The following is a 20,194-nucleotide window of genomic DNA, read 5'->3' as shown; positions in this document are numbered from 1 at the left end:
AAAGTGACACAATGTTCAACGACCGAGATTGAAGATGCGCAGCGTTACAAATCATGCTCTTTACCGATCCAAATTATGACAACACCACCATCGCTGGATTGCCACGAATAACAGGGACGTGCGTATATGATGTGAATAAAGTTTTCGGACTCGGTTATGATCCTTAGTGTGGTTTCAAGTGAAGGTCACATCATGCCACCTCACATCTTCGAAGTTGGCTTGAAGATTGTGGTGATCCCCTGGTTCAATCAGGTGACCGGTGGCAGACCCTGAGTGTGGCAGCAGGACTTGTATTTTCTCACATTCAATTTTTTTTTTTTTACTTGGGGATCACCACTTAGCAAGGCTCGAAACTACTCGAGGGTCAGTGTCAATGAATGTAAGGTGGTAGTGTAGTAATCGTTAATGGTGTGAATTGGGTAGAATTTGATTATTTATGAGGACGATTCAACAAGAACTTGTTTACATTAGATTTGAAGGCTACCATGTTGTGTTCAACCGAGAAGCAGGACAACGGATTAGTGTTTCACAAGCAGGCAGTTCTGGGAAAGAAGCCTTTCCCATGGAGACTGCGTTTAGATTTAGGCAGAGGTAGGGGGTGGGGAACCGAGCCTCGTATATATATATATATATATATATATATATATATATATATATATATATATATATACGAGGGTCGGTTCAAAATAAACCCTCCTGTTTTTTTAATTCAAAAAGTTGAAGAGCTACGAAGACGGGAGTGATACTATTAAAACGAGCGACGTTTTGTGCCCCAGAATTTATTTTTCTACATAGTCACCACATTCTCAGTATACTTTTGCTAGGAATTCAATGCTACATCTCTGCTTCTGATGCACATTCCTGACAGGAATTCTTTCTTAGAGTCATATCTGCAACTGAAATGAAGTGTGTGTGTGTGTGTGTGTGTGTGTGTGTGTGCCTACTCTACTGAAAATCCGCTGTTATCAAAAACATGCTCAATGACAAGTAGAGCGTTATTGTAGCATGTTTGTTGATATCAACATTATTGGTTACTATGGACATGCATGTTTCTGCTACAGTTTCTTTGGAGAATCAGCGTACCCAGGATAGATCTTCTTACAATCATGCTGGTTCTCTAAAGGAATAAAGAATTACAACAGAAATATGTGTGCACATATGTAGCCAATAAACTTTGTATAAATAAACATACCACACACATACACACATACGTATATATAATTTATATATAGTAATGTATAAAATGTACTATTTAAAAATAAATAAATAAGAATGTAAATATATAAAGTACTAATAATACCTAGATGTGTTAAAGATTGTGGTGATCCCCTGGTGCAATCAGGTGACCGGTTATAAGTAGTATAATGGATTAATCCTAATCTTATAAATACAACTGACTTGTAAATTAAAAATACATATCCATTTTGAATTTGGAGACAGGGACGAATCTCACAGGTAAGGAAAACATTTTTATAACATGAATGGGTTAGCCAAATTAATCAAGAGCAGGTAATTAGATCCAATATTTGAAAGATTTTTTGTTCTTGTGATTAAGGGAGGTAGTGTTTGATCAACACTGTTGGGGAGCCATGATTTAATATACTGTTTTGTTTTTAAATCCCCGAAACGGTGTTTTATGGTAAACAACTGATAACCTCTTAAATTAACATAAGGACTATTGTGAATTCGAGAGAGAACAAGTTGATGCAGTGATTGCAGGTGATTAAATGACTACTGACTAACTGGTGTTCTAACGAATGAAGAAAATATAAAAATTAAATAAGTTTTTTATATATAGTTTTAAAGGTTAAAAAAAAACTAACTAAGACTATATATATATATATATATATATATATATATTTATATATATATATATATATATATATATATATATAAATTTAATGGTGAATGCTCTGACGAACTACAAGCACTTATGCCCCCTCGACATTAATACCTCCGACAAACCCGACAAGCAGCTAAATCCCACCCATTCACAGTAGAAATCCCTAGGTGTAAGAAAACCTTCTACACCAATATTTTCTTCCCCAAAACTGCTAGACTTTGGAACTCCCTTCCGGGATTCTGCTTTCCCAACTGTACTGACATGCAGAAGTTCAAATATAATGTGAACAGACATCTTGCTACTCATCTCCCTTCATAATACCCCTGCAACTTATGTCCCTGATAGTAGCCCCCCTACTTGAAAGTGGCACTGTGCCTTGTTTGTGAGGAAAATTGAATTATATATATATATATATATATATATATATATATATATATATATATATATATATATATATTCATTGACAATAGATAAAAAAATGTCTACTTTAGTTGATAAAGCCATTATTTTTTATAAAAATTTCAATTATATCACCTTATATTGTCCTTTTTATAAAGTATTTGATCTAAAATTCTCAAACCTCCCCGTAATCTATATTATTTATTTAGAATTCATTATTGAGATGAGTATTATTTATTAATTTTATTTATTGCGGACTATTATCCTCATCTTTATTAGTTGTTGTTTCACGGTTCGATTTTTTTTGGTCTTATAAATCCACGTTTATTTATTATCTGCTCGTTTATCTGATCGTTTACCCCTTTTATTATTTTTATTATTATTATGGCCTTTTGGTCAAGATCAAAGTGTAGTATCTGTTCCGGCAGATACTGCAAGCTATGACTAGCTATGACTAGCAAAGACCAGATGTGGGGGCAACCCCACATGCCTGACCTTTAACCAGCTCCCATTTCCCACCTCTCAGGAGCTGGTCCCCTTTTTCCCTTCCCCCTCCCTTCACTCCTCACATTAAAAATTGGCCTTGTGCCTAATTTGCTCGGTGGGGGAGCAAATAAATACCATCTGTTCCGGCAGATACTGCACTTAAGATAATTTGTACCAGTCAATGGAGGGGAAACCCTCTATACTGGGACAATTATTATTTTTGGTAACCAGAGTGCCCCCTTTTTGCCTACTTTTAGGGGAGCTGGTTTTTACCTCACATTAAAAACGGCCTTGTGCCTAATTTGCTCAGTGGGGGAGCAAATAAATACCATCTGTTCCGGCAGATGCTGCACTTAAGATAATTTGTACCGGTCAATGGAGGGGAAACCCTCTATACTGGGACAATTATTATTTTTGGTAACCAGAGTGCCCCCTTTTTGCCTACTTTTAGAGGAGCTGGTTTTTACCTCACATTAAAAACGGCCTTGTGCCTAATTTGCTCAGTGGGGGAGCAAATAAACACCATCTGTTCCGGCAGATACTGCAAGCTATGACTAGCTATGACTAGCAAAGACTAGATGTGGGGGCAACCCCACATGCCTGACCATTAACCAGCTCCCATTTCCCACCTCTCGGGAGCTGGTCCCCTTTTTCCCTTCCCCCTCCCTTCACTCCTCACATTAAAAATCGGCCTTGTGCCTAATTTGCTCGGTGGGGGAGCAAATAAATACCATCTGTTCCGGCAGATACTGCAAGCAAAGACCATATGTGGGGGCAACTCCACATATAAGACTTTGGTCAATGTAGGGGCAACCCTTCATACCAATTGTCACTATCCAGCTCCCCTACTCCCCGGGGAGTTGGTCCCCATTTCCCCTTCACTCCTCACATTAAAAATCGGCCTTGTGCCTAATTTGCTCGGTGGGGAAGCAAATAAATACCATCTGTTCTTCAGATGCGGCACTTCCATTTCTCGTTCTCTGTTAGTGGAGGGGAAATCCTTCACGACTGAGACAACTTTTTATTTTTGTACCTCTTCTCCACGTTAAAAAACGACCCTGGTGTCTAACTTTGTCCCGTGGGGAGGCATTGTAAATAGGTACTCCTTTCATTATTATTTTACTATTTTGTACGACTTCCGGTCTTAATGGACTGTTTTCATTTATGAAATTTTCTTCATACAAGCGTTTTCGCTCTTTTCTTTTACGCGGTTTTCGCGTGTAATCTATTCAACATTCTTCTACTTCTTTTTAATAGTCAATTCAAGCTTAATAGATATGAAATGAGAATTACCTTTTCTCTTCTTTTACTATAATCTTTTATTCTTGCTATGAATATTATTTATTATATGAATTCCTTTATTTATACAAACATAGTTTATCCATTATATAAAAGTTAGTTGTCTGCATGTATGCGTGCATGTTTTCATGTCTACCTAAAACTGAAAAACGACAAAGCAAATACAGATAAAGTTGGTATTTGGGGGGGGGGGACATTGGCTATTATGTATAATGTTTAAAATTTAGAAAAAATTCTTTGAGCCTTAATTGACGCCGATTTCCTCAAAGGGGGGGGCAGTTTTTAGACAAATTATGCACTAAATAAAGAGGAGTAACTCTCATATTTTTAAACTAATGCGTTTATGCTCATACGAATTGCGTGTGTTCGTGTGTATAGAATATAGTATATAGCGTAAAGAATGTATATATGCATACATATATATACATATATATATATATGTTAGAAAGGAGTCACTGCAGAGCCCACTCGAGGATAAAGATTAATAAGTGTACAGTGGTCAGTGGGGCAATGTGGTGGTAATTGTTTATTGAAATTTGGTAAATTCGATTACTTAAGGGGAACAGCTCATCAAGTATTTGTTTACGTTAAACTTGAAGACGACCATATTATAGGCAGACGGAAAGCAGGCAAATGGAAGAGACTTTCACAGGTGTGAAGTTCTAAAAAAGAAGCTTTGTTCATGGAATCGTTGAGGTTTACGCATATATATATATATATATATATATATATATATATATATATAAGAATAAGAATACGAATCCTTATCTTTAATGCAAAACAGCTCCTCCAGCATGCTAAAATTTCGGTACATTTTTCCATATCTGTTTCAGAATGCAAGAACAATCAATTATTATTATGTCAATACCGACTCTTTTTGTGCATATACTCCTCAGTAAAAAAAAAAAGAAATTCTTTGCTTAGAGCGAAAAAATGCATGATGATATAATGTCGCAAGAGGGAAAAGAAAGAAAATTCATAGAAATCTCGTGTGTTTGTTCCGGCACACACACACACACACATATACACATACACATGCACACACATACACATATACGCACACATAGACTCACACACGTACACGCATATACACACGTACACATATACACACATACACATATATATAAGCATGAATACAATACTACATATAAAGTCTTATTAAATTATTTATTATTATAAAACTTAATCTAATTTCTGTTACTCTTTTTATTAGTTGTGTCAATCTTCTTTGTATGGCGTCCATGTTTAGACAAGGTAAGCGAAAATATATTACAAACAGACAAATTTATTGTACATAGAAAAAGCACCCTCGTTCGAATAAGGCATGTATCCATCCTATGATACAGGCATCGATTGGTTAGGTATCAGGACTAGAATGCCGGAGATAAAGCTGATGATTCCGCCAGTAGCTGCCACACCGAGCGACCAAGATGGCTTAAATTGACTGCCGCCGACACCGAGCATTGCACCAAGAAAGGTGAGCAAGCCTGTGAGAAAAGATAAAATTAAAAAAAATAACGATGGCAATATAAAATATGATAGTAATTATATTAACATAAATTAAAAAAGGTAATAAATTTCCTATGTAGTACACACACACACACACACACACACACACACACACACACACACACACACACACACACACACACACACACACATATATATATATTTCTGTAGAAATATCTTTTTCTTATTATATATCAATCCTTATATAAGAAGCTCAATGTGAATACAGAGCAATATATAGAATAAATGACAAAAATTATATTCCAAAATACATGATGTTGACAATTTTATATTTTATTCCTTTTTATCAATTGATCCTTACAGTTCCTGACAGTGTCTGTCTCGTAGCGAAAAATCAATCAATTAATAATTATATCAATTAGTGAATCTATTATGCCCTTAACTGATCAGAAGAAATAGCAGCAATCAATCCACCAAAATGAATTAAAATGTGATACAACATGGTGAGAATCCGAAAATTTGGAAGATAATCTGCAGTTACCTTTATATTTTACCATTCTGGCATCCTGTTTTTAAAAGATGGAATCGCCCGATCGTCGAAGACAACATTCAAGCAAGGGAGCAAAGTCCACACAGTTTTATAATGATATAGATTACTATTATTACTATAATATTAAATATGAATATGGTTACATTTTCATATTATTATCATTACTGTCATATTTGATATGAATATCATTACATGTTTATATTATAATCATTACTGCCATATTTGATATGAATATCATTACATTTTTATATTACTATCATTACTGTCATATTTGATATGAATATCATTAAATTTTTATATACTATTGTTGTGGTGGCACCCACTCATTTACATATGTGGATAATATTACACATAAATAACAAGACTCGGTTAGTTTGAGTGTGTGTTAACCAGAAGCCACCGAAGGCCGAGCCGAAAGCAGATATGTTCTTCAGCCAAGACTCTCTTACCCGACAACCATTATGTAAATATACTGTAAATATACTTTTTCTAATACACTTCTTATTGATCTACCTTTGTTTGTTGAGTCTTCATTTGTATTGCCTTATACGTTATTTGGTTCAACCTGCAAACATAACAGTTGACGACGAAGATGAACGTCAAACATAACAACTATCATTACTGTAATATGATTACATTTTTATATTACTATCATTACTGTCATATTTGATATGAATTGCATTACATTTGTTATTACATCTGTTATATTTTATGCTATTTAACTGTCATTACTGTTGTATTTGATATGAATATTTCTTTTAAAGAACTTAGCTATGCAATACATTATCACGAGATTGCTTCCCTGCAGGCTACAACATGGTAACCTTACAAACCAGCGTCAACAAATATTTCTCATAAATCGTTCTCATAAGTAATCAAGTATTGTTCATCCCCTACTAACCGTGCAGAAAGGCATCAAAACATAGGCTCTTCATTCACTCCCCCGGCTGAGAGATAGGCAAATCGCAAAAGAAAAGGATCTAATGACCAGCTTCATCAACTTGCGCACACATATACACACACTAACGAGGACAAGGTAAACACACACACACATACAGAATGCTACACTGCCAAATACTCATATACGCATATATTTATACTATGAATGTTTAAACTTGTGACTACTAAAACAACTTTCTTGGAAGATGCTCGATTAATCTCCAATCTTTTGTTAAACACTCTAATACAATAACTTGTTTTGCTATCACAACTGAAAAGCACTATGCTTTCTTTTTTTTTCGCCCGTGTGTTTAACAGTAAACAGATTTTCATGAATGGAATTTCTTTCAAAGAACTTCTCATCTATTAAACACATTACCATAGAACTGCTACTCTGCATTCTACAACTTGGTCTTCTTCCAATCCGATGTCAGCAAATACTTGTCACAAACAGCCCTCATAAGTAATCATATATTCTTCATCTCTTTTCTCATTTTCAATCTCCTCATATTATTTGTCCTCATTCAATTGACAATCCATCGATTTGATCAACTCTTGTCCTCTAGTGGCTTTTGGCGTTGATGTGTGATAACTTATTTGTAAAATAAATCCATTTGTGGTTGTTGCAGTGTCTTCTGAATTCATTCGAGATTTTTAAACTGTAAATTCACAAGCTCAATTATTTTAATTATTCTGAGTACTGTCTACGAGAAACTGTAGCGCAATGGATAAAAATGCTAAATTATAATCAAGTCTGAGTTCAACTCCAATGTCAGAAAATTATTCGTCATAAACGGCCTCCATAACTAATCAAATTTTGTTCACTCCATTCTTCCCTTGGTTCTGGCTTACTAGTTGTGTTACTTTCCGGACGCCACTGCGTCTCTTTAAATGTATACGCACATGTTATTTACATTAACAAGAAGTTTAGAGTTACTGCTTCGCATGGAAGTGCTTATATTCTGCGTCTCCAAAACGAGTGCCGCCACGAAAGAAATTAAGGGTAAAACAAAAGGTAAGTGAATGGGGGTTATTAAAACTGTCTCTCGTTAATATTTATTCGTCGCGTTCACAGTGAACAGTTTCTTTATATTAAACATCCACCCACACGCCCGCACGCACTCTCAACATATATATAACATTCGATAAACAACGGCAAAACGTTACATAGATGATATACACCCATGAAAATGAAGTATGTACACTATACATAAATTTAAAAGAAACGCATTGGTGCTTGTGTATACACAACACTAAGATGACACGGTGTGTAGAATTATATACATACACGATTAAAGATAATGTATACATTCGTATGTAACGAGTCATGATGTGCGTATATAAAAATGTGTCCATTTGTAAAAGGTTGATATGTCGTATATAAGATACGCGTATACATTCGGAATATACACCTGGTTTGTAACACCACTAGTACCCCCCAACCAGAGGTATCATCATCCTCCTCCTTTCCTCTTTTTCTTACGGAGTATACTTCTTCCACTAATAACACCTAGACAGAAGTATCGCCCTCCGACTCTCCCTTTCTTCTATCACTAATACACTCAACCAGAAATATCGTCCTCCAACTTCCACTTCTTCATACCGAGTGTCCTTCTCCCACTACTCTTACTTTCTTTTCTTTACAGCAAACCTACTACTTTTCCTACTAATGAAATCGTGACGTAAAAAGAACTAACGAACCTGCCGGCGTATTGGTGGTGAAAATAGAGATATTTCTTCATTGAATTGAAGCGGAGAAGCAGGAGGTGACGATGTTCAAATGGTTAAACGACACAGGCTAACGACCTGTGTATTCCAAGTTCAAATCCAGTACGTTCCACATCGCGACACTTTCGTTTAGGTTGTTAGCAAGCTTTACGTGCTCCCCCCCCCCTCAACCCCGTAAGTACCCGATCTTTTTGTTTAGAAAGAATTCTGACTAGAAAAATATCGGGGAAACTAATATCGACAATACAATCTTATGAATCATACGATATGATAACGATGACGATGACAATAATGATGACGACGATGATGATGATAACAATGACGATGATGACGACGATGATGACGATGACGATGATGATTGAATGGAAGCACTTGTAAGACATAAATTCAGTTTCCTAAGCAGTCTCAGTCTCGGTCAATAGATCATTATTACACTACTGTCATGATTTTTACTTTGAATCTTTATATATATATATATATATATATATATATATATATATATATATATATATATATATATATATATTAATTAAGCCAACCATGGGGGATGACATGTTGGTTTTTCTATCCATCTTTATTACTCGAACCTAGTCGACTGGGAATCAACCTATCTTGGAATACTGCGCTGTCGGCAAAAACAATTTCCATAATTTCAGCTGCGTTGAAAATTTTCCAACCGCACTAATTCTAATCAATTAGATTTAAATTGTGACTTGATTCTTTCTAATGATTTATTTTCGCCTTTGAACGAGTCTTCATGCAAGCTGAAAGTTTATTTTTTAAGGACATGTACATTTTTGCAATTTATGACTATAATAAATTGCAGTTTCATTTAATGCTGTAGCCAGCAAATTCTAGGATTGCTACAAATATAATTTGCTGATTTCTTTCTGTCCTCTTATTAGAAGAATAACAAGAACAGCATTCTTTGAAACTCAGCGGAATAAGGACTTAGTATAATTATTTTTTGGAGTATTCAGTCGAATAATAAATTTGATTGTAAATTTCAATATACAGTTTGATTTTTTTCTATATAAGTAGTAGCCTATGTGTATCTGTGTGTACAATTCTCCTACAAGCCACACCACTGGACCGATCATAACCAAACCTGGCATAATGATGGTCTCCCACCTACAGATGGTGCACACAATTTTCAAGGTTAAGACCAAAGGTTAAGGTCATATTTAATACGGCTCTTTTTTGCTATATCTTTGATAAAAAAAATGTGCTTATGGTATTTAAAATGTTAACAATTGTGATTCTTTGTAATTGTTTCAATCTTTATGTGTAACAATATAAGTGTCAACTTTGATATAACCAATTTGATTTAAAGTTTCTAGTTGGATTTCAGTCACTTCAGGATGTAGTTAAAAAATTATAAACACCTTAAGCAACTGCTGCTCTTACAACATCCACTTACTGCAAAAGTGCCCGCGAAGTGGGTACCCGAACGTACAGCAAATTCCCCCACGAAGTGCGGGCATCTTTGCTAGTATATAAATAAATGACTTACCGCCTGTAATCATAAGACCTCCGAGAGCTTTTTTATAACGAATGTTCTCACGAAGCGCTTCTTTGCATAGGTAAACTGCAGCCATGATGGTGACGATCAGCAGGAGAAGGAATCCAAGACATGCTAGAGACTGCATTGTCTTGTAGGCACCTGAAAAATATCACACATGCACGCACATAAGAAATAACTGGTGACAGTTCAAAGTTAAGTAAACTTTATTAGATCATCCAATCAATAAGAAAAAAGAAAAACTCTTTACACGAAGCCATTTCGAAACTTAATGCATCTCATCATCTATATACATATATATATATATATATATATATATATATATATATATATATATATATATATATATATATATATATATATACTCTATTATTTTGACACATGAGCGCATGACCGAGAGCTTACATATTGAATCGGAAATTTATGCAATAAAAATATTTAAAAAATATAATATTAATCTATCTATCTTTCTTTCTTTCTTTCTCTTTCTCTCTTTCTCTCTGTCTGCCTGCCTGTCTCTCTCTCTCTCTCTCTCTGTCTGTTTGTCTCTCTGCCTGTCTCTGTCTCTGTCTCTCTCTCTGTCTCTCTCTCTGTCTCTCTCTCTACATACATATATATATATATATATATATATATATATATATATATATATATATATATATATTATTTTGATACACGTGCGCATGACGAAGCGCTTACTAACATACCGGATCGGACATTTAAACCTCTATCTACAACACCTGAAGACGTACGAAACAATACCACTAGCATGTTATCTAAAAGAAATAGTAGTAGTAGTAGTAGTAGTAGTAGTAGTAGTAGTAGTAGTAATAATAATAATAATATATATATATATATATATATATATATATATATATATATAGAGAGAGAGAGAGAGAGAGAGAGAGAGAGAGATAGAGATTTTTCTGATAAAGGCTATTTTCCCGGTGTAAAATTCGAATTTGAGTTTAATAAATAAATTAATAAATTTATTTAAAATAACCTGCACTAGTCTGTTTTTGAATCAGTAAATTTTAAATTCCAATATCACTGTATTTTTAAACAGCGTTTTTTTTTCCTATTTTTTATACAGACACGTGTGTGTGTGTGTGTGTGTGTGTGTGTGTGTGTGTGTGATATTATATGTTGTTTATTTGCATAACAAGATATATACTTTTAAATTAATTAACCAATCTGTATCAATTTTGTCCCACGGCTGCTAGTGATAAGTGTGTTCAAAGTCTTACTATATTCAGTTTTTTGTTTTTTTTTACTCATGTTCATCCCTTACAAAGCATTTTCGCCACTTGAACGTAAGGGGCTATAACTTGGGGCCATGCCTAGGAAAGATTAACAAGATATTTGTTTATGTTACATTTAAACTTCTGCATATCAGTACAGCCAGGGAGCAGGCAGCAGGAAGGGAATTCCAAAGTCTAGCTGTTCGAGGGAAGAAACTATAAAGCATTCTAGCATTTAGGGCCAGCAACAGTGAAGGGGTGAGATCTTATTGCTAAGCGGGTTTGCCGGGGATAAGTACGTCGAGGGGGTGAAACAAGTGAAACACCAGAACACATTGCATTAAAATATTTGTAAAACAGGCACATTGATGCAGTATTGCGGCGATGAGACAGGGGTTGGAGCTTAGTTGATAAAGTGGGACCGATTAGATTGACAACTCTTTTTTAGAATTTATCTAAGAGGGAGAGACTAGTCGGAAGATGCACCAGCCCAGATGTGGCAACAATACTCCATGCATGGACGAATGGTGGCCTTATAAAGGTACAGGATACTGTCAGGCATGAGTTGTCTTCTAGCTCGATAGAGGGAACCCACTTTCTTTGCAGCAGCCTTTGCAATGTCCTCTATATATTTGTTCCAGTTTATATTGCCCGCAAATGTTAGGCCGAGTAGTTTAAAGGTAGAATTCTCAGGTAGGGTACTATTTGTCATGGATATAGGGGGTTGGAGAGGCGTCTTGTATTTGTTAAAGGAGAGCAGCTTAGTTTTACTGACATTAAATTTGCGGCCCCATTCCGCTATAGTCTGTATACATATTTAGTTGCATGTTAAAAGCGGGGCGCTCCTCGTGTAAATTCATATATTAATACCTCTGATTTATGTGAAATTTTAACAATAGTTAATAAACATCAATGAATAAATATTCATAATAATATAATATGCAAACACACACACACACACACACACATATATATATATATATATATATATATATATATATATATATATATATATATATATAACTTTAACGAACGAGAGTAAATTGCTAGGTCCAATCCCTCCTTTGCCGGGGGGGGGGAGGGAGGGATCAAAAATAGAATATAAGAAGTAATTAGATCAGAGTTATAATGTTTTTTAAATATAGAGTAGTTAACAATTTATTATTTAAAACTATGGTGATGTTTTAGGCCAGAATCCTGTCGCCACGCATTATCCGTTGTTCAAATACAGAATAATGATCCAACGATCAACGGTCATAATGCAAAGATCGCTGTCTTGAGCTGTTTTGGTTGTCTATTGGACGCTTACGGCTAATGGCGGCCTGTTTCATGGAAGAATAGAGATTGGAGCTTAGTCGAACATCTGGGATGGAAATGATGGTAGAGTAGCGGAGGACTATTGAATGACAAAGGGTCTGCGAGAACCGGCAGTTTGAGATCCACCGACTACTCTGCGGATTAAATAAATAATTTGGTTCAAAATTTTGAGAAGGTTAGCAAAGTAAAAAATAATTTATCTGTGTGTTTGTCTGACACCTGACCACAGCTTCTGGTTCGGTAAAGCAATCGAACCGAAAAATAAAACGCTTTCCGAATATTGAGCCTAAATTGTCTCGGGTACAGCTTCTCGGGGTTTTAATGATATATTAGAAATCGATGTGCGAGACGAACGGGCATAATAAGCTACCTCTTTTCTTTGTTCGTTCGTCTTCTTCTTTCCTTTTTACATCTTTTTTTCCGCCGGATTTTCACACTGAGATGCTATTCAGACGAATGCTAAAAACAAATAACTTCAATTGCTACCCTTTTTCTTTCTGCATTTTATTAGGATTCGCTTTTTTCGGCACTCCAAAATAATGAATAATAATTATGGATCATAGTTGAAATTTGAAATGTGAATTGTCGAAAAACCAAATCTCAGAGATACGAACCGTATAAAATATTCGTATGAATGGAAAGACAGAAATATGAAATCTCAGAGACTTGCGTGATAAGAAATATATAACACTAGAAGAGAGACCTGACGTAGCCGGGGATTGAATAGTGCTCAACGAATGTTTCAAACTCCCATATTTTTATTGTCATCAAAATCGGTAGAAGCGCACATTTTTCAATCAAATCGATTGATTGACTGCTCTAGTTGGGGACCCATCGCGGTACACCGCGAAGAAGCTTCACATGCCTCCGCGCAGTGACTTAGATCACAATACATTGTAGTCTAATTTGCACTGTAGAGAATATGTAGGTTAATTTTATAAAATTATTATTTATATATAATGGCTTAAATTAAAGTTTAAAATACAAAAGTCAAGTATCGTACCTCAATTGTGCTCTAAACAGAAACATTCATTTCGAACGGGCCATTCAGAACCTACTGTTGATTTTGTGTGCCGAGCCTTTCGGCTTGTTTGGTAATAAACCTTCTCAAATGCACTTGTGATGTTAGGCTGTGTAAGGTGTTAACTTTGGTCAAAATCGCCTTACCTTCTTTCACCGGATTATTTCGATTATCGATACTTATCGAAGACATTCCGGTATAAGACACTACCAGGCATATAAAGTACCTTGGTGTGATATTTCATAAAAATCGGTCCAGCCATTTTCGAGTCCATAGGAAACGAACTCACACACACACACGCGCAGACGCATACAAGCAAAGTTCCTTTATTTAAAAGTAGAGATAATAAAAGCTGTATACGAATGGAAAATCTATATATCTATAAAAGTGAACGTGTCTGTCTGTCTGTCTGTGTGTCTGTGTGTCTATCTCTCTGTCTATGTACATTTCCTTACGCAATAACTCTGTCAATTTTTAGTCTATAGACTCGAAATTTGAAATACCGGGTACTGAGATTTGGGAAAATCGATGTGACGGGTGTCAGCCAGAAATTTGGCTGTTAAGGGGTCAAATTTCAACGATTTGACCTTTAAGAACTCTACCAAACTCCTCCGACAATTTTGGGTCTAGACACTTGAAATTTTAGATATAGGTTCCTTGAACCTGGATCTAACTTAATAAAGTGATTTGAGCCCGAAAATATAAATTTTAAGGGGTCATAATAGGGGTCAAAGTTTTAAAAAATTAACCATTTTTTTTGTTTGTTTGCTTTTTTTGCACAGCATACACCTCCAAACACCCGAGCAACGCCGGGCACCCCTGCTAGTAAAAATATAAAACTCAGAGACTTGGATATTTATATAGAAATTCGTTTAACGTATAAAAGAGATGAAAGTAATTCTAATTTTGAAATTGATAAATTGATTCTATGATTTTTGTGGGAAACAGTGAGGAAATTTTTTTAAAATACAATTATCTGGGTAAATGGATCATAGACGGTAAAAGTGCGATACAACTACTGAGACATTTTTACAGGTTTGTGGAATAAAATCATCACTATTTTTTTTGTCCCCCCCCCCCCAACAAAAGGGGGGGTGGATCTGTAAATTCACCATTGTCCGTTCGTCCGTTCGTCTGTCCGCACTTTTCTCAATAACTACGCCTCAGAATTTTTTGAAATTTTGCACAAACATTAAACATGATATGAGTAAAAAAAAGTAACAGAATGGATTTTCCGGGAAAACTTCGGTTTTCCCCCCGGGGGTACTTTTCGGGTTAAAATGGCTAAAATTGACACTTTTGTGCTTATTAAATAAAAAATGGATGCCTTGGATTTTTATAAAATTTCCCGAAAAGTTGTAACTAACTGATTTCTATATAATTTTGTTTGTCTATATTTCGCGATAACTCTTGGGTGTACCCCAGGGGCTCTTTTAGGGCTAATAAAAACACTCCATTTTTTTGGAACTAGTTGTCCAAAATTTCTGTGTAAGTCTATTTAGTAGTTTTGCATGGGGCTGAACTCAAATTCAAATATGGGGACTTTTGGGACTAAATGGGGGAGGAACAAATGATGGACTTTGTCATTTCCTTTTTTTTTTCTTTTTTTTTTTTGCATAGTGCAGAACTCAAATTTATATATGTTACGGCCTAAAACTGCACCGTTTGTTCATTTTTACCAGGATTTGACGTCCCCTGGGGACTGTTAGGGCTAAATGAGATAGGGGCGAAATGCTGAACTTAGTCATTTTTTTTACGCCTCGTTCACTGTACACTCACGGGGGACCATGCATGCTTCACTTGTTTTTTTTTTTCTTTTTTTTTTGCAATATGCTCAACTATATTGACCCGAAAACGACCTTCTTTAGTCTTCAGAAAAAGGGGTCATCTTCCATCATGGTAATGCTCGTCCTCATACAGCTCTACTCACCAAAGATCTCCTAGGGCAATTTGGTTGGGAAATCTTGCAGACAGGTCTCTCAACTCTTCCTAAATGTAGACTGTGAGTTAGTCGACAATGACCAAAACAATGGAGAATGACTAACAGAAATACGAAAATATGTACAGAGCCAGTAACTTTGTTCCTTTTTTTCAAAACAACAACAGACATGCCTGATGAAGGTCGAGGGACAATTCGACCGAAACGGTGCACTAATAACACTCAAGGTGAGAACAATAGTTCAATCAACACAAGTAATATAAAAAATCAATACTTATTTGGATTATTCGGACTACTGTTTCCATCTTGAGTATTATTCACACACTGTTTCAGCCGATGGAACTTACGGCCTTTCTCAGGTGGCTCTTGTGCAACGCGGGAATCGAAACCGAATTCTGAACAAAACGCTTTATTTAATCCACGGGGATAGCATGCTCTCATTCCGTAAGTCATAATCGGGTAGAAATCCTAAGTAATTCACAATTATATTTTTAGAGTTGCCTACACTGAGAATTGAACCTTTAATCGCCAGGAAAGTATTATTTACAACTGAATTTTATCCACCATGTCATATGCTACAGCCCAAGCGATACTTAAAATGGAATTGTGGATAACGTAGGATTTCTACCCAGTCGTGGCCGACGGAACGAGAACATGCAAGTGTATCTGAGAAGATTTATCACCGCAGAAGCAGAAGTGCCAGATGTATAAAATCAACGGTAGGTTCTTTGATAAGATAGGGGCGCGTTCGAAATGAATGTTTGTTTAGAGCACAATTGAACTATGATGCTTGACTTTTGGATTTTAAGCTTTAATTCAAGTCATTATATAAAAAATACTGTCATAAAATCAATAGTAGGTTCTCTACAGTATGATGTAGCATACAATGTATTGTGGAATCGGTCACTGCGACGCGGCATATGAAACTTCGTCCCAATGCACTGCACTGAGTCTTCAACTAGAGCAGAGAATCAATCGATTTTATTTTAATGACAATAAAAGTATTGGAAGCTTTGAACATTCGTCGACCTGCATTCAATTTAGACTAACGTCAGGTCTCTCTGCTATTTTTTTTAAAGATATATCTGTGAACAGATATCTGACGAAGGGATTCTTCCCGAAATATTATATAATACGGAACTTCCGTCTGACCATGCTGACGTAAGTAAGAACACATTACAGGTATAAAATATAAGAAACACACACACACACACACACACACACACACACACACACACACACACACACACACACATATATATATATATATATATATATATAATAATTTATGACTCCCACCCAGGTTACATTCTAACTTTACAAACGAAATAGGAAAATGTTTTTTGATTGAAATATCAGTTTTTGACGGTAATTCTTGGCCTGAAGATGTAGTCCCCCAACGCGGGTGATTACAGAAACATGTATGCACATATGTAGCCATTAATGTTTGTATAAATAAATTTAATATACCTGCTCTGTTCACTCATTGAGCATTGTTTGGTAGACACATGTTGTTTCATTGGATGTACTCTAGGAAACTAAACTCTACTGGCTATATATATATATATATATATATATATATATATATATATATATATGATTGCAACGTCTTGTCAGACGAGTGCCACTCCCTCAGACATTTAAAATCCATGAGCCCAAATGCCTGAGGGAGTATCTATACAAATATGATGTTACAGAGTCTTAGCTTTGTACGACAGCTAAGTCTCTCTCTCGGTTCAAAATATTCAGATCCAGCAACAAGCAAGAGCAAGATAGCCAGCAACAAATTAAACTGCAGACCAGCTTAATGCGGGTAATGGTCTTCCGCTTTATGGTTTTTTAAATCAGAGATTTGCTTCTCCTAGAAAGGTTGCCTTCACCACGGCTTACGGGAGCCCTCTCCACCCCAATACACACACACACACACACACACACACAAATATACATATATATATATATATATATATATATACATACATATTAACAAGAAACAAAATATATAGCAAGTAACTTTCACCAATTATTACTTGTTAAAAAGGCAGTCATCGACAACGTCTTACACTGAGAAAAAAAAATCTTACAAAATGTTTTAGAACTTGAACACTATGTCAGTCAATAGAATTCTTTTTTTTTACGTTTAGTCATAAATTTCTTGCATGTTACCGCGTGTTAACTTTACACAAATATTCATTAATTTAGATTTTACGCAAGAGGGTGGAAGTTTGAGATATGCAATTTATTTTAAGGATTATCCAAGTGCAAAATGGTTTGGGAAACGTTGCTTAAACGAAATAAAATGGATACCTACCGTAGTAATTTACTGAGAAGCATGAGCCGCTTGTATAGCATCCTTTGAAAAGTCCCAAATGACGCGAATAACTTTTTAACCAATTCGTTGTTACTACACCGACCAGATCCAAGAAAAACCCAAAGAAATTGAGGCCAATGCCCGCTTGAATTGTTGTAACCATTTTCTTTCAGATAATACAGTATCAAGAGACCAAAAAATATGAGGATGTTGACGACTGTAGAGACAAGTGCTTACGCTAAAACCTCCTGGAACAAGTAATTATTGCTTGTTTTTTTTTTGTTTTTTTAAAATAAATCTTAGCAAAGGAAGCTCGCGGTGTTGTCTCAAGTATATTTGCCTGTTAGCACGCGAGAGAGATTGGCAGCAGACTTCTAGCTTTTGGCGGTATCCTCTGCTTAAATAGATGCGAAATCCCCGAAAAACGTTACGTCAATACTGGGGATTAATCGCAAATTTCTACCGGAAACATATGGTCACGAAGCACTCCCTTCGATAGGAATGATCGCCAAAGGAAACGTGAACTGGGATTTTTCAAAACAATAAAACAAAAACAAATACAAACAAACGAAAAAACAAATAAACAAGATGATGCGTAAATCTATGCAAAATAAATAAATAAATAAACTACATTTTTTCATTTCTGTTTCTGTGTCGCTGTTTTGTAAAGTTTGCATGCGTTGGTAGGAGGGGGAAGTTTTGTGGTTCGTTCGAATATTCAGATTCAAAAATGTTTTTTTTTTGTTACTTTTGTTCGTCTCAAGCAACTTAAGCCTTATGGGCTACTTTTTAGAGGCCAGATTTATAGGTGGCCAATCTGGGTTGGGGATTTGGACAGCAAGGTACTTATTCGCATTACATTTAAGCTAGTAAAACCCGTGGAAATTCCACGGCAGTTAAAAAATTTTAAAAACGCATTATAAATCAAATGAATAAAAAATAGAATAAAACCAATAACTACGAATAACTTTTTGCATATTTTCTTTAACCTTTTACAGCTAAGAAAAATTGATTAACAAATTTTAGATATTTTTTTTTAATGAAAATTCATTGTTTTCTTTTTTGAATATTTTTTATATAAATTATAAACAAACAAATGTCAATTCACTTGCACATTTTTTTTTAATTTTAAAAAAAAATTATAATAAAAAAGAACTTAAAGTCTCCTCTCAACATTACTTTTTTAATTATAAAATAAAATAGCCAGTTTGAAACCGTTAACAGACAGCCATGTTTTTACATTTTTTTTCAATTTTGAAGAGAAAATGGTCTTAATGATTTTTAACTGATAAATAGCGACTATAAAGGGAGGCAATTCTTTTCTCATTAATTAGTGTTTGCGATGATAATAGTTTTTGTGATACTGGACGTACGGATAAGTAAATTAATATTTAGATTTTTGCGCGTTGACACGGTCAAAGAAACAGGAAGCATGGCAGGAATTCCAAAAGCGAGCGGTTTGAATAAAGACGCTACCAGTGGAAAGTCGTGGAAAACCTCTACGTACCTTTAATTTGAAGGGCGCTGATAGCTGCGTAGTCTGGGATTATTTACGTTGAGGGAGTACAAGTGGAGAAAGTTCGTCGGGGCACATTCCATAGAAAGTGATTAAAAAAGGGGGACACAACACTGCGGCGATGCGAAAGAGACTGAAGATTAACAGGCAGTATACGACCTCTTAGATTAGAAATTACTTGTCCAAGAGGGAGAGACTAATGAGTGGCTCGGTAGATCAGATGTGGCAACAATACTCCATGCACGGGTGAATATTGGCTTTATAGTATTACTAGCAAGGTGACTATACGTTGCCCTGGATTAAATGGTTATCAATGAATGTTTCACACTCTCATATTTTTATTGTCATCGAATTCGGTGAAATTGACCATTTTTAAATCAAATAATAATAAACAGTCTCTGACAGCATAGACACAGCACTTTCCCTCGACACTAGCGCACAAGTACATGTATTTGATTAATTTAATGCCCACCACAGAAACTGGCTTGGATTCTCTACTTACACAGACGCAGCGGTTAGAACAACACATAGCTTCTCTATATCTCACTCCCTATCACAAATTGTTACGTTTCCAACCCGTTTCCCAGACCAGAAAGAATAACACGCATCACTTCTA

The 20,194-nt window shown here is 35.4% G+C and overlaps 1 protein-coding gene across 1 annotated transcript; it reads right to left on the bottom strand.

Annotated features, from left to right (window-relative positions):
• Window positions 1–5,175: 5,175 nt before the first annotated feature.
• Window positions 5,176–18,502, bottom strand: LOC145256240 (uncharacterized). Its single transcript, XM_080114889.1, has 3 exons — window positions 18,063–18,502; window positions 10,228–10,377; window positions 5,176–5,514 (listed from the first exon to the last, which is right to left on the bottom strand). The coding sequence occupies exons 1-3, from the start codon at window positions 18,223–18,225 to the stop codon at window positions 5,363–5,365; spliced, it is 465 nt and encodes a 154-aa protein (XP_079971015.1). The 5' UTR covers window positions 18,226–18,502; the 3' UTR covers window positions 5,176–5,362.
• Between the last annotated feature and the right edge of the window lie 1,692 nt (window positions 18,503–20,194).

Source organism: Euprymna scolopes, chromosome 32 (assembly GCF_053919585.1).
Source record: "Euprymna scolopes isolate OS-2025 chromosome 32, ASM5391958v1, whole genome shotgun sequence".
Lineage (NCBI taxonomy): Eukaryota > Metazoa > Mollusca > Cephalopoda > Sepiida > Sepiolidae > Euprymna > Euprymna scolopes.
This window is presented reverse-complemented; position numbering and strand designations above follow the sequence as displayed.

What these genes read in the sequence shown, in the direction of transcription:
- LOC145256240 (XM_080114889.1), bottom strand. Translation starts at nt 18,225, where the DNA reads ATGGTTACAACAATTCAAGCGGGCATTGGCCTCAATTTCTTTGGGTTT. An exon ending in CTTCTCAGTAAATTACTACG is followed by an intron (nt 10,378 to 18,062) that starts GTAGGTATCCAT and finishes GATATTTTTCAG; the next exon opens with GTGCCTACAAGACAATGCAG. An exon ending in AGGTCTTATGATTACAGGCG is followed by an intron (nt 5,515 to 10,227) that starts GTAAGTCATTTA and finishes CTTTTCTCACAG; the next exon opens with GCTTGCTCACCTTTCTTGGT.